This window comes from Manihot esculenta, chromosome 7 (genome assembly GCF_001659605.2).
Source record: "Manihot esculenta cultivar AM560-2 chromosome 7, M.esculenta_v8, whole genome shotgun sequence".
Classification (NCBI taxonomy): Eukaryota; Viridiplantae; Streptophyta; class Magnoliopsida; order Malpighiales; family Euphorbiaceae; genus Manihot; species Manihot esculenta.
In genome coordinates, this window is record NC_035167.2 from 8,693,295 (window position 1) to 8,708,343 (window position 15,049).

General features: G+C 32.4%; 2 protein-coding genes across 2 annotated transcripts; both read right to left on the bottom strand.

The window, feature by feature from the left end:
• Positions 1-854: 854 nt before the first annotated feature.
• LOC110618939 (endo-1,4-beta-xylanase 5-like) lies at positions 855-3,582 on the bottom strand. Its single transcript, XM_021762208.1, has 7 exons — positions 3,489-3,582; positions 3,357-3,403; positions 3,018-3,240; positions 2,767-2,933; positions 2,589-2,687; positions 1,277-2,068; positions 855-1,202 (listed from the first exon to the last, which is right to left on the bottom strand). Exons 1-7 carry the CDS (start codon positions 3,580-3,582, stop codon positions 855-857), a joined length of 1,770 nt encoding a protein of 589 aa, XP_021617900.1.
• A 6,939-nt stretch (positions 3,583-10,521) lies between these two features.
• LOC110619149 (endo-1,4-beta-xylanase 5-like) lies at positions 10,522-13,543 on the bottom strand. Its single transcript, XM_021762406.2, has 7 exons — positions 13,291-13,543; positions 13,155-13,207; positions 12,844-13,066; positions 12,588-12,754; positions 12,325-12,423; positions 11,456-12,247; positions 10,522-10,890 (listed from the first exon to the last, which is right to left on the bottom strand). The coding sequence occupies exons 1-7, from the start codon at positions 13,349-13,351 to the stop codon at positions 10,543-10,545; spliced, it is 1,743 nt and encodes a 580-aa protein (XP_021618098.1). The 5' UTR covers positions 13,352-13,543; the 3' UTR covers positions 10,522-10,542.
• Between the last annotated feature and the right edge of the window lie 1,506 nt (positions 13,544-15,049).

Sequence of the window (15,049 nt, forward strand, 5' to 3'; positions counted from 1 at the left end):
TAAAAACATGTGCATTCAATTAATTTATCAAATATATAAAAAATTATTATTTAGTCACTGTGATATGGAAAAACTCATTAATTGATCTCTCAACTTTAAAAACTATATTAAAATGTCCCTTATATTTTAAAAAATCTACTAATTAGTCATTCCATTTGTTTTAATTGTTAAGTGTTGTACTATTTAGTTTTTATGGTATAGAAAAACTCACTAGTTGGTCTCTCGTTTTTATAAAAATGTCTACTAATATTGAGGATACTTTAAACTTTTTTATAATATTTAACGGTTAAAATTAATGGGAAACTAACTAGTAGAATTTTTAAAATCTCATAAACGTTTTAATATATTTTTTTAAAACTGATAGATTAATTGATGAGTTTTTTTATATCATAGGGCCCGCATAATAATTTTTTTAGTTATCGAGAGGTTTTTATTGTCCTTTAAATACTTAGTGTATGTGGTATTGATTTCATTTATTAAAATTAATTTTTGAATTCAATTCATATTATTATTAAGTGATATGCATTGATTTCTTTTGTGCTCATGCAAAAGATTTGTGCACATATAGATCTTAAGTATTAACACGATTTGATTAACATTACGTTGTCTATTAATTGAAAAATTATTTTCAGTAAAATCTATCTCATGTATCTCTGCTCTCTCTCTGTTCAGCTTCTACACTTCCTTTGCCTTGCTTGAATCATTATTAAAAAAAAGAGAGATTCATATATGAGCAATCATTTCACAATTTTTGGGAAGAGTAATGAATACTTAGATTGTTTTCCAGCAATTACACTTTACATAGGGCAATTTATTTTTCAAATAAATGAAATTTAATACGGTGAATTATTCATTCAAGCATTGATCAGAATATGAACATTGCCACCCTTGTCATCTTTTCTCAGATTATAATTCCAGCTAGTAGAAGAATTGCTAAGTGGGTCTTTAACAGTTATATTGTAATCTCCATGAAACAATGAAACTTCAATGGATCCTTCACTATCTGTTGTGAGTTCAGCAGTTGTAGCCTTCCACTCATTAATCAGCTTATCCACAACATCTCCAGCTGGAGTGTTCTTGAAATCTTTGTCTGCTAAGGTTGTAGCATTGAAACCTGCAATTTCTGGGCCTGCAAACATGATAATCCCTTCAACACCAGGGTGAGAGTGGCCTTCCCTTAGCACCTGCTCAAAGTACTCTGCCTGCCCCAGCAAAAATATCTATTACCATCAGATCATGCTAATCATATCCATTATATTAATATCAATGAAATTACCTGATTTGGGCCTGCTTCAAGACTCACTTCAGTGAGCCATATGGGCAATCCATTTGAAGCCAGAATGTCCAAGGAAGCTCTCATGTAAGCAAGGTCAGGTTGGCCATAAATGAAATGGCCTTGCACGCCTATTCCAGCTAAAATTCCTTTGTTTCCAGGATATGACAGGATTTGCTCTAGTCTCCTCTTGTAGTTAGTTGGACTTGCAGCCTCATCCCTACGATCTTCAATTGTATTAAACTCATTCATGAACAGTCCCGTTTTCGGATCAAGCTGAAAAGCTCTGGAGAAGTACTCAGCAGAAGCATTTGCGCCAAGCTTATCTTCGTAGAAGCTGAAGTGCAGATTCTCATTCATTACATCCCAAGCAATGAGTTTGCCTGCGTATCTTGAGACCACTGAATTTATTCTTTTTGCTGCAGCTTTTCGTAAATCATTAGGAGAGAGATTTTTAACCCAGTCTGGCTGGTACTTTGGATTATCCCACAAAATGTTGTGACCTCTGATAGAAATGCCATGTCGTTTGGCAAATCTCACCATTGTATCTGCAACTGTGTAGTCTTCGCGACCCTGTATGATCTCGGTGCTGTACCACTTCATTTCATTAGTGAAAGTGGTGTACTTGAATCTTGAAGTAAACCAGTTTTTGTAAGCTTCACTTTCCAAGATATGATGGTTCATGCCACATCCAAATGGCAAACTTGATTGGGTTTGTTTTATGGATACTACAGCACCTTTTACGGCAGTTTTGTTCGCAAATTTTACCTGGAAAGTCACCTTTCTCTTATGTTCCTGCAAGTTTTCAAATTCAAAGTAGAATTCCAATATACAGTGATTTGGTCTGATAGTACAATACTTTAGGGTGTAGGCAGTGGTATATTATCGCAACAGTATATAATTATCTTAATATATATTAATAAATAACAGTTTGATTATAATTTAAAATTTTTATTAAAAAAATTGACTTTTTATTATATATAATAATATATTTTAATAAAAACCACAAACACCCTTTAACTCCCATGTTATAATATAAGTTATAACGTGATTAGAATCAAAATCAATTTATTAAAATTTAAAATAAAAAATTATATTAAAAAAAGTCATTATATGTCATTAAAACTGAAATCAAAATCAAGAGAATTCTTAGGAACTTGAACACCCAAAACAAAATCCTCAATTTTGATCGAGATATATAGGAAACAGCCGGTAGCTCGAATCAGTGTTTTGTATAGATCATGAGAGTATGATGCTGATTTTTAATCTTCACCAGTCAATAAAATAAGCAACGATTGTATATTGATTGAATTACCTTTTGAATGATTTCATCTTGGTGGGATCTCCATTGCTCCATGGTAAATGGTTGTAATGAGACATTGTCAATCCATATTTCCACATTTGTATTCTTGCACTGAAACAAAAATCACAGCCAATTTTCCATATATAGATTTGATCCAATGAAAACTTTGCATATTGATGCCTTTACTTACCTGAAACAGAAGCTCAGCAGGGCCTGAAAAGTTTGCAAAGACACCACCTTTAAGGAAAGACCAGCATCCATCTCTTGCTATAACTTGGCCAACTCGAATCAGTTCACCAGCAGCCGTTCGCAAAACAGCTGCTACACTCTCACTTCCTCGATTGATTTGAACCCAAACTGAATGCCAAGTGAAGTTTAACTAATTAGAAATGCAAAACGTAAAAATTATATATATATATATATATATAATTAGAGACTTACCAGAGAAAGTATAAAGATTTCCTTCTACAAATTGAACTGTCTGTGAGGCACCGTCGAGTGATTGAGTTCTGCCATGTGCAATAATATATCTGTTACCATTCTTTGATATTCCTTCTCTGATTGTTCCTTCACCATGCACATTCCACCCTTCCAAGGTATGGGTAAACTCTGGATTGGCTATTATCCCTCCTCCATATTGAGCTCTCTGAGGCTCTTTCAAGCACTGTTCAAGAAAATATTTCAACTTTTTCTACAATGTTTCTCTTAATAACATATGTAACTGGAAAAATGGTAAAATTTTGAAATCAAGAAACTATGGGAACAGAAAATTCAGCTTGCCTCAGTCGTTGCAGAATAGTCATAGGAGAAAGCAAGAATACTATTCCCTGAAATAGTTAATGAACAATACATATGAGCTTCTCATTTGCCTGTGCATGGTCATAATAATGAGAGAGAGATGGAAAAGTGGACCTGAAGATAGTAAAATATACAAGAAAACCAATACCCAATAAGCTCCTATTGACATACTCATCTTTGCATAACACAAGTATACAGGATCATACATTTCCTGAAAGACTCAAGAGTCAGAGATATTAGTTATATAGGGAGGAAGTCTTCTTGAAAATGCTGCAGTTGGTAACCAGAAATTGAAGATGTAAAAGGAAAAAAAATGCAAAAATTTCTATATTAAATTTGTTTTGGAGTGAGAGTTCTCAAATTCAAATATGGATCAAAGTCAATTATATTAAAAAAATTACAATAATAGACTTAATTTGAAGGGTGTCATTCTCTCAAGAATTGGAACTTTATTATGTTAATGATTTTTATGGCATGTAACAAATTAGTGTTTGCTCATCAAAAATAGAATTTTTATGTCAGAAATGAAAGCAATGAGGTAAGAGGCCTTTTATTATCAGAAGTAATAGCAAGGGATGCATTGTATTTTACTTTATTTTAATGCATAAAAAAGGAAAATTTTCTGTATTTTACTTTAATGCATAGAAAAGGGAAATTTTCTGAATATATATATATATATATATATATATATATATATATATATATATATATATATATATCTAGATATATTTGTGATTGCTGCTCAAAAGTAAATTTTTTTATTTTATTCTTAAATTACAAGGTGAATATGCATTTGCAGTAGCGGATAAATTTTTTTATTTTATTCTTAAATTACAAGGTGAATATGCATTTGCAGTAGCGGATTTAGAAAAAAAAAAATTGCACGGTCACTTGACTTCCCATAAATAAAAATATATACTCTTAGAAAAGATAAAATTTACAAGGAGTTAATTTAATATATAAAAATAATTTTGAAAAAAAAAAAGAACAATTGAGCACTCTTTTATTTCATTGTATATTGAATTAGTAATTAATATTAATTTACAATGATTAATTTATATTATTGTGAGATTTTGAATTTAAATATCAATCATTGCTAATATAATAAAAAAAAAATTGATTCAATAAAAACGTTAGTATAATTTTAAGATCTATGATAGAGAAAATAAAACGAGATGCTAAATATTATATATGGAATGACCCTTATTTGTGGATACATTGTTCGGATCAATTTGTAAAACCATGTGTCTTGGATAAAGAGATTCAGCTCATTTTACAATTCTTTCGTGTCTCTGCTTGTGGAGAACACTTTGGACTTAAAAGAATAGCTGGACAGTGCTTAAGAAATGCTAAATATTATGTATGGGATGACCTTTACTTGTAAATTCATTATTCGGATCAAGTTGTGAAACGATGTGTCTTGGATGAAGAGATTCAGCTCATTTTACAATTTTTTCGTGTCTCTACTTGTGGATAACACTTTGGACTTAAAAGAATAGCTCGACGAGTGCTTGAGTGTGGACTGTTTTGGCCGAATCTATTTCGAGATGCTTATATATTTTGCAAAACTTGTATTAATTATCAAAAAATAAGGGGATTGAGCCATAGAGATAAAATGCCTCTTACTTCCATTTATACCTGTGAAATATTTGATGTATGAGGGATAGATTTTATGGGGTCACATCATTGTTCTTATGGTTTCAATTACATATTATTGGCAATTTATTATGTTTCTAAATGGGTGGAGGCCAAGGTCATTAAGACTGATGATGTTATGGCAGTAGCAAGTTTGGTCACTTTAACATTTTCATTAGGTTCGATATACCAGAAGTACTCATTAGTGATAGGGGCACACACTTTTGCAACAAGATCATGAGGTCACTGTTAAAGAAATATGGGGTACAACATTGCACTTCTACAACCTACCATCCTCAAAAAAAGGCCTAGTTGAGATATTCAATAGAGAAGTGAAATCTATCTTGGAAAAGACTGTTAGTCCAATTTGAAAGGATTGGAGCTTGCGTCTGGAAGATGCACTTTGGGCATATCGTACTGCTTACAAAACACCAATTTGTATGTCTCCATATTGATCGGTATTCGATAAACTATGCCACCTTCCCATTGAAATCGAACACAAGACCTTTTGGGCAATCAAACAGTGCAATATGAAAATGACTACTGCTGGGGAAGAGAGGAAGTTATATCTCTGAGAGCTTGAAGAACTGCGATATGAAGCTTATAAGAGTGCTTGAATTTATAAAGAAAGAATCAAGGCACTTCACAATAAGATGATCGCAAGGAAACAGTTTTCAGTTGGTTAAAAGGTACTACTGTACAATTCCATATTGCAGTTGTTTCCTGGAATGTTACGCTCTTGATGGATAGGGCCATTTGTAGTTACTCATGTCTCCTCTCATGGTGTCGTCGAGATCAAGAGCCTCGACACAGGAAAGACATTTAAGGTTAATGGATACTGGCTTAAACTCTTCTACGAAGGTTTTCAAGCTCAGATGGAGGAAGATGTGTGCTTGGCCAAGCATTCTAATGTAGAGGTCGAGTATTCTGATGCAGTGACCGAGAATTCTGATGCAGTTTAATGCAACCACTGCTTGTCCGGCCTAAGACGTTAGAGTAGAGCGCTCATAGGAGGCAACCCATTTTATAAAGCGTGTCCACGCCTTACTTTTTTTATTTTTTTTTTCATTTTCTATTGGGACTTTCTTTTATTTATAGGAATAATTATCTTTCTGGTCATCTTCAACCTTGGGATTACTAATAGATGCTCTAGAGTATGTTTCTTTCACTTTCAGATATATAGGTTGCATTATCAATAGAAAAAGAGAGGAGTGGGGACTACTACCCACTAAAGTGCTGATGATTGGGTGACAACAAGCTGAGGCGTATCATAAGGCTCGACCATGGGACCTCAACCTCGCCCGACTCACAAACCATGCGACCTCAACCTTCCTAAGCCTCTGGACCTCCGCAACGCAAAACATAATAGGTTGCCCCTCCTACGACTACCTCTTTCTATCATGATGGTAGCCCTTCTCACAGTCGATCCAGGGTGAAAAAGGGCAAGTCCATTCTCACTCTTAGCGATTCCGTCCTCGATAGATATCTCACATTCACAAAGTATAGTGCCCAGGAATGCTATAGGAGCATCAATCTACTCCCAGTTGTCCCCTGACCTATTGTTCTACGCCACCTTCGGGCTTTTAGCAAACATACACATGCCACCTATTCTGTACCTACTGGACCATCTGAGCCTCCACCCAATGACACTGACCTTGCTTAGCGACTGGACTAATTAGACTATCTCGCATGGATACTGTTGACTCCCATCTTTTTTGAATGGATCAGAACATCATTGCCCTCTGCCATGTGCTTAGCGTAAAGCACCTGCTACCCCATGACTCCAGGGAAGCCCCTTTCTTTTATTTGTCCTTTTCTTTTCTTCTTTCTTGTTTTTTAATTGTTGTTTGTCAATTTTTTTTCACTTTGGGGACCAAGTGAACTAAGTGGGGAGGGGGGTTTACATTGAGCATAGAACATATTTTATGCAATCTTATTACTGTTTAGGGGTTGTTCCACATGTTGTTCCCTCTTGTTAAGCCATTTTCAATATCCTTAGACCCCTGCTTATATGAACAGCTTGCCACTTGAGCTTTAGGAGGTTAAGTCAGTTTGCAATGTCTAGATAGCCTTAGTAGAGTCTCTCTTTTGCTCACACTACTAGACTCTTAAATGCACATTAAGAGAGCCTTATAATGAATAACGGACTGAAAAAATTGCTTACTCTTAATTTGATTGTCAACTCAATTAAATTATGTGCTGAAATATTGCCATGATAATTGTGTGATAACAATATTCTCAAAATAAAAGTGTTAAGTGATGAATGAGCTATTTCAACTTCAAAGAAGTAAAATAAACCCTAAGAAGCACAAAATCTTCCTCTGTCGGGTAATGGATAAAGAGCAGAGCTAGTAGCCACTTGAGAATTGTTACATAAGTAGCCAAGAATGAGTATCACCAATATGTGCCCTTACGCCGAAAAAAATTGACACCTCAAGCAAGAAAAAGTGCTCAACTGTATTTAACATGAAAAATTTTAAATGACATGGTTCATGTGCAGTTAGCACTAAAAGAAAATAAAAATGATGAAATATTGTATGCTTTATAACCGAGCTGGTTTTTGGCACTTAACTTGATTTGAGTTGATGTAATTACTTGAAAAACCTCTCTTGTGTGCTTAAATATAGAGGCTCTACTTTGTGTATCTTTGATGCTTCTGTTTTGGATTCTATAGGGGGTATACTACTGCTACCTATCTTTACATTGCTCATTGGATTGATCTCTTGAGACTTATTGGCTTAAACTTTATTCAAATAGGGAAGGCCTGCTAGGGAGTTACATGTAGGACATGAATTTTGACATATATCTCATACTTGAGGGCAAGCATGAACTAAGGGTGGAGGAATTTGATAGGGTGTAAATTTTATCTATTTAGTACACATTCTTTCTGATGAAATTGGAGTTGATTATGCTTGAATTATGGATATTTATTTCTTTTTTATAATATTGACAAATTCTATACTCTTTGGGAAGAAAAGCTCTTAATTGGAAATTTTAGGCAGAAATCAAAAGTAGAGTCACAAGGTAGACCTCGGGTAAGGCAAACCTCGGATAAGACAAACCTTGGGCACGGCTTGTGAAATATCACGGGATTTCCATATCTGATTGAAGAAACCAATTTAGAAAGAAATGATTTTAGAAAGAATAGGAAATTTTGGATTGTCACTTCTCCTTTTAAAGGGATTTTCTTATATTTCTCTTTAGTTTAGAATTTCCCCTTTAAAAAGGGAAGGTTCTTTAAATTGAGAGTCAGAATTTTGGAGTTGCAATATGAGCTTCAATAGCTAATCTTCTTTATCTTTTTAGGGGACTTTCGAGGTGCAATTCACAAGGATTGTGAGATCGAATTAATCTTAATTCTTCTTATTTTTTGTTTCTATGTTATTCCTTTTATTTTTGAGATTATCATTTGTTTAGTTGATGTAGTCTGGCCAATTGTTCAATCTTCTTTATCTAGTTACAGAACTTTCAAGGTATAATTCACAAGGACTGTGAGATCAAATCAATCTTAATTCTCCTTATTTCTGATTTCGATGTTGTTCCTTTTATTCTTGAGATTATTATTTGTTTAGTTGATGCAGTCTGGCTAATTATTCAATTGAATAAATAATATATAGTCATTCAGATTTATTAAACCTGTAATTACTTGTGAATTTGATACTTGTTACAAATAATATTTTATTGTGAAACAACTTATTCTGATTTCACAGCCGCGTTGGTGTGAGCTTCTTGGTCGGAGTCAAACCTTCCTAATTTTTAATGATATTATCAAATTAAATTTCATTGAGCTGATCATGTGGTTTGTTTATTAATTATGAACTAATTAGTGAACTGATCATTTTTAGTTTATTATCTAAGGGAATATTAGGTTATTATACCGTGTTAACATCTATAACTAACTTACCAGAAATTAGGTCGAATATCTTTACATCTATGATCAATATAGAGAATTAATATCAAGATATTTTTGAAACTAAATGTTTTCTTAATCTAATTAATCTTTTTAATTATTTGCTTTTAAGTAGTTTACTTTTACTTCCAATCAAATCTCTTCAATCAAAATCCCCTTTTATATTTATAGTTTAATCTGCTTTGTTGAGAAGACGGTCATCAGGTCAGTCGTCAAGTCATTAGATCAGTCTGGTCATTAGGTTAGTCGGTTATCAAGTTATTGAGTGGTCAATTATCAAGTCGAAAGTCATTAGGTCGTCAGTCAGTCGATCGATAGGTTGATATTTAGGTCATTAAATAGTCAATCATCAAGTCGTCTAGTCGATAGGTCGTTAGGTAGGTCGTCAAGTTCATCGTCAGGTCAGTCATCAAGTGGTCGGTCATCAATCGATCGGTCATCAAGTCATCAAACTAATAGGCCATTAGGACATAAGGTCGTTAGATCATCAATCTGTTGTGAAGACGGGTCGTGGTCGGTCATCAGTTCGTTAGCGAGATCATCAGGTCATCGGTCGTCATTTATATTTTTCTACATCCGTTCTCGAGAAAAATAGTAGTTAATCCATTTTCTGTAGATTCGACTCTACTTTCCATATTTGCAATTCATAATTATTTTAAAGAGCAAAATTTATTTTTATTTTATTCGATACCCATCAAATAAGAATATTCTTAGATAAACTTAATCCACCATGGACCAAAACATATAAAAGCGGGTTCCATATAATTTTTTATAATGAAATCCAATTATATCTTAAGTTTATAATAGACCAAGTCTAGACTAATATTTTCTGCTTAAATATTCTTTTGGGTAGTTGGCGGTGCGCATTTTATATTCTTAATGGCCAGAAAAAGGACACTATGGTATTACGAAGCGCAATGCTATTGATTCTATTCTCTCTTTTTTTTTTTTCTTAAATTTATAACAATACTTCCTTAGATTTATCAATATGTAACTTTTTTTTTTAATGTACATAATTTAACTCTTAACATTTCATTTTGTTAATAAAATAGCTTTATTATTAAATTTTAACAATTTAATACTTAAACTTTATCTTTTGTAACAGTTTTAATATTATTAATAATTTAATCATTATAATTTTTATATTTGTATAAATTTATTCCTTTCAATTTAACTTGACTTTTTAAATTTATAATTGACTATTGGAAATTAATAGGATGTCTATTTTCTTAATAAATAAAAAAATCAAAAAACAGTTATTTTCCATTAAAAATGTGAAATTTTACAGAATATAAAAAACTGTTATGGAAAGTATTATTATTGTTATTTTGTTAAACGTATAGAGAATCTTTGCATTTGCCATAAGATTCAGACAATGAATTTAATGGCATAATTCGATCATGTGATCATATATTTAGTCTAGTGATTCAAATTAAATATAATTTATGGTTGAGTGAATGAAATTTTTTATTAAAGATTTTTTCTAGTATATATCATTTCATTTATTTAATTTCACAATTTTCTGGATGAGTAATGAATGCTGAGATTGTTTTCCAAGCAATTACACTTTACATGGGGCAATTTATTTTTCAAATAAATGAATTTAAGATTGAATGATTTCATTCAGGCATTGATATAAATATGAGCATTTCCTTCTGAGTCGTCTTTTCCCAGACTAAGATTCCAGCTAGTCGAAGAATTGCCAACTGGGTCTTTAACAGTTATATTGTAATCTCCATGGAACAATGAAACTTCAATGGATCCTTCACTATCTGCTATGAGTTCAGCAGTTGTAGACTTCCACTCATCAATCAGCTTATCCACAACATCTCCAGCTGGAGTGTTCTTGAAATCTTTGTCTGCTAAGGTTGTAACATTGAAACCTGCAATTTCTGGGCCCACAAACATGATAATCCCTTCAACAGCTGGGTGAGAGTGGCCCTCCCTCAGTATCTGCTCCAAGTACTCTGCCTGCTCCATAACAGTATCTATTAACATCCACTCATGTTATATCCATTATCATATGTAAAATTAACTTACACCTGGCTCACTATAAATCCAAGATACTGTATGCATTTAATTTTTAATTTATGAAAAATTACTATTTAGTCAATATATTATAGAGAAATTTATTAGTTAATTTATTCATTTTAAAAATATATTAAAATATTTTTAAAATTTTAAAAAAATTTATCGATTAATATTTCTGTCAATTTTGATAAGTGAAAAATAGCAAAATACATATAAAAATTTAAAATAATATAGAATGACTAATCAATAGATGTTTTGTAAAATTGCAGGATCAATTAATATATTTTCTTATATCATCGGACTAAATAGTAAAACATTTAACGATTAAAACTAACAAAATGACTAACTTAATAGGTTTTTTAATATTTTAGTAACGTTTTAATTTTTTTTTTTAAATCGAGATATTAACTAATAAGTTTTCCTATAATATATGGATTAAATAGTAAATTATCCATTAATTTATTAACTCAATAGCAGAGGGAGAATATGGTTTCCAGGATAGTACCTGATTTGGGCCTCTATCAACATCCACTTCAGTAAGCCATATAGGCAATCCAGTTGAAGCCAAAATGTCCAAGGAAGCTCTCATGTAAGCAAGGTCCGGTTGGTCAGAACCGAAATGGCCTTGTGCACCTATTCCTGCTAAAATTCCTTCGTTTCCGGGATACCCCAGGATTTCCTCTAGTCTTTTTTTGTAGTTAACTGGATTTGCATCCTCATCCGTACAATTTTCTATTGTGTTATATTCATTCATGAACAATCTCGTCCCTGGATCAAGCTGAAAAGCTCTTGAGAAGTACTCTGCAGAGGCATCTACGCCAAGCTTATCTTCATAGAAGCTGAAGTGCAGATTCTCATTCATTACATCCCAAGCAATCAGTTGCCCTGCGTATCTTGAAACCACTGAGTTTATTCTTTTCGCTGCAGCTTCTCGTAAATCATCAGGAGAAAGATTTTTAACCCAGTCTGGTTGGTATTTCGGATCATCCCAGAAAATGTTGTGACCTCTGATGGAAATGCCATTTTGCTTGGCGAATCTCACCATTGCATCTGCAATTGTGTAGTTTTCATGTCCCTGTTTTTTCTCGGTGCTGTACCACTTCATTTCGTTAGTAAAAGTGGTGTACTTGAATCTTGAAGTAAACCAGTTTTGGTAATCTACGCTTTCCAATATGTAATGGTTCATGCCGCAGCCAAATGGGAAGCTTGATTGGGTTTGTCTTATGGATACTACAGCACCTTCTACGGCACTTTTGTTCGCATAGGTTACATGAAACCTCACCTTTCGCTTTCGTTCCTGCAAGTTCAAATTCAAAATAGAACTTGATTATGATGATTTAACGAAATTTTGTAGCTATTTTTTTTTTCAATTACCCTTTGAATGCTTTCCTCCTGGTGGGATCTCCATTGCTCCATGGTAAAGGGTTGTAAAGAGACACTGTCTATCCATATTTCCACATTTGTATTCTTGCTCTGAAACAGGAACCAAAACTAATAATTAATTACCCATATTTAAATTTGATCCAAAGACAACCTGTATACTAAATTTGCTGTAAGAAGGAAAAGATTGCTGATACAGTTGATACAAAAATTAATTAACGTGGCAAACAGTACCCTACATTGATGCCTCTTATTACCTGAAACAGAAGCACAGCAGGGCCTGAAAAGTTTGCAAAGACCCCACCTTTAATGAAAGACCAGCATCCATCTCTTGCTATAACTTTGCCAACTCGAATCAGTTCACCACCAGCTGTTCTCAAAACAGCTGCCACACTCTCACTTCCTCTATTGATTTGAATCCAAGCTGTATGCCAAGCCAAGCTTCACTACAAATTAGAAATGCAATTCAAAATAAAATATTTAATTATATGTATGTATAATATAAAGATTTACCAGAGAAACTATAAAGAGTTCCTTCCTCGAACTGGACCTTCTGTGAGGCACTGTCAAGTGATTGTGTTCTGCTATGTGAAATAATGTATCTGTTACCATTGTTTGATAAACCTTCTCTAATTTCCCCTTCACCATACACAGCCCAACCTTCCAAGCTGTAAGTAAACTCTGGATTGGCTACTATCCCTCCTCCATATTGAGCTCTCTGAGGCTCTTTCAAGCACTGTTCCAGACAAATATTCAAGTTCAACAATGTTCTCTTGATAACACACACACACACATATACAAGTAAAACAGAAAATTCAGCTTGCCTCAGTTGTTGCAGAATAGTCATATGAGGAAGCATGAACACCATGTCCTGCAACTGTTAATGAACAATACATATGAGCTTCTCATTTGCCTGTGTATGGCCACAAGAAAGAAAGAAAGAAAGAGAGAAAATTGGACCTGAAGATAGAAAAATGAACAAGAAATCCAATACCCAATAAGCTCCTATTGATATGCTCATCTTTGCACAACGCAAGCATACAGACACATATATTTCCTGAAACACTGAGAGACGTTAGAGGTTAAAGCTTGTCACCTCGAACTTCGCAACCCAAAAATGATGTTTTTGGATCGATTAAGTCATTTCACTACAGGAGCAAATTTATTAATCTTTACTTCTTTCAACTGTTGTAGATAAAGCTAAGGATCAAAACCCAAAAGGAAAAATTCAATGAATAAACATTAAAATTAAAAGAAGTCTATGGAATAATTTCAGAGAAAAAAAGGCAAATTTATACACTTTATTGATCTCTGAAACCTACAAATCTTTCTATGTTATCCCGTGAAAGTTGTTTGGAGTTATATAGAAGTATTCTTGAAAGTGCTGCAGTAGCTAATTAGAAATGAAAGAAATTAATAAAGGGAAATGAGAAATTAAAAGAATTCAAATTTCCAAAATGGAAGTGATTTGATGTTAATGTGTCATTCTTTTAATAGTTGGAATATAACTTTATTATTTGTGCAATCAACTTTCTCTATTGTTTAGCAAAGAACTGAACAAGAAACTTTGCCATCTTTTTTTAACGATAAAACTTTGCCATCTTGAGAGGGAAGTATTAGGAATTCTTTATGGTAATTTTGTTTAATGAAATCGAAATAGGTCTCTACCTAATACCGATTAGTGTATATACTATGTATGGCACGTAACAAGTTCTTCACAAAATGAGAACAATTAAGGAAAGTGGGTAGGGGGATTTTTCACTTTTTTTTTTTTTATGAGAGATTAGTTTTATATGAATCGCGAAATAAATACAGAATAGGAGTGAACCGTATTCGGTTCAACCGAATCAAATTAATTTGAAAATTCAATTTGATTTTATTAATTTTATTTCGGTTCGATTTTTAATTTTAAAATTTTAATTATTTCGATTCGAGTTTAATTTTATTCATTTTATTTCGGTTCGATTTTTAATTTTAAAATTTTAATTATTTCGATTCGATTCGGTTTTTTATGATAATAATATGTAATTTTTAATAACATAGAGAAATTAGATCATATTAAAATTAAAATATTTTAATTAAATTTTAAAATACAAAAAATACAGTGTAAAAAATAAAAAATTTATTAAAAATTGAAATCGATAAAACCGAATCGAATCGAATCAGACCGATTTATTTCGGTTTGATTTTTGATCAAAATCAATTCGGTTTAATTTTTATAAATACTAAAATTTTGGTTTTTAGTTTATTCGATTCGGTTCGATTTTAATCCGTACCAACCGAATATTCATCCCTACGGAAGAATACCAAATTAAAGATAAAATAAAAGAAAAAATTATTATTTACGTTTATACTAAAAATAGAATAATTTTAAAATTAAATTATAAGGCAAATGTATAGTCGATCATTGTAATTAAATATGATGCTGAAGTCATTTTTAGAGTCGAAAGTTTTAGAGTTCAAACTATATATGGTAAAATACATGGACAGAAAATGAAAGTAATAAATCTAGAGGGTAAAATGGTAAGAGGAATTTTATTGCTAATAATAATAATAAGGTAAGAGAATTTTTTTTTTTTTTTTTTCCTCTTTACATAGAAAAAGAAAATGCTGTCGATGGGCAGCAATAAATCTGTGTCCTTTTATATAAATTTCTCTTACGTACAGTTCTGATACATTATTCTTTGTGTTTGCTGCTCAAATTTAGAATCTTATTAAA

What these genes read in the sequence shown, in the direction of transcription:
- LOC110619149 (XM_021762406.2), bottom strand. Translation starts at nt 13,351, where the DNA reads ATGAGCATATCAATAGGAGCTTATTGGGTATTGGATTTCTTGTTCATT. An exon ending in GTTCATTTTTCTATCTTCAG is followed by an intron (nt 13,208 to 13,290) that starts GTCCAATTTTCT and finishes GTTCATTAACAG; the next exon opens with TTGCAGGACATGGTGTTCAT. An exon ending in AACTCTTTATAGTTTCTCTG is followed by an intron (nt 12,755 to 12,843) that starts GTAAATCTTTAT and finishes CTTGGCATACAG; the next exon opens with CTTGGATTCAAATCAATAGA.
- LOC110618939 (XM_021762208.1), bottom strand. Translation starts at nt 3,582, where the DNA reads ATGTATGATCCTGTATACTTGTGTTATGCAAAGATGAGTATGTCAATA. An exon ending in CTGCTGAGCTTCTGTTTCAG is followed by an intron (nt 2,688 to 2,766) that starts GTAAGTAAAGGC and finishes TTTTTGTTTCAG; the next exon opens with TGCAAGAATACAAATGTGGA. An exon ending in TTGAAGCAGGCCCAAATCAG is followed by an intron (nt 1,203 to 1,276) that starts GTAATTTCATTG and finishes TTGCTGGGGCAG; the next exon opens with GCAGAGTACTTTGAGCAGGT.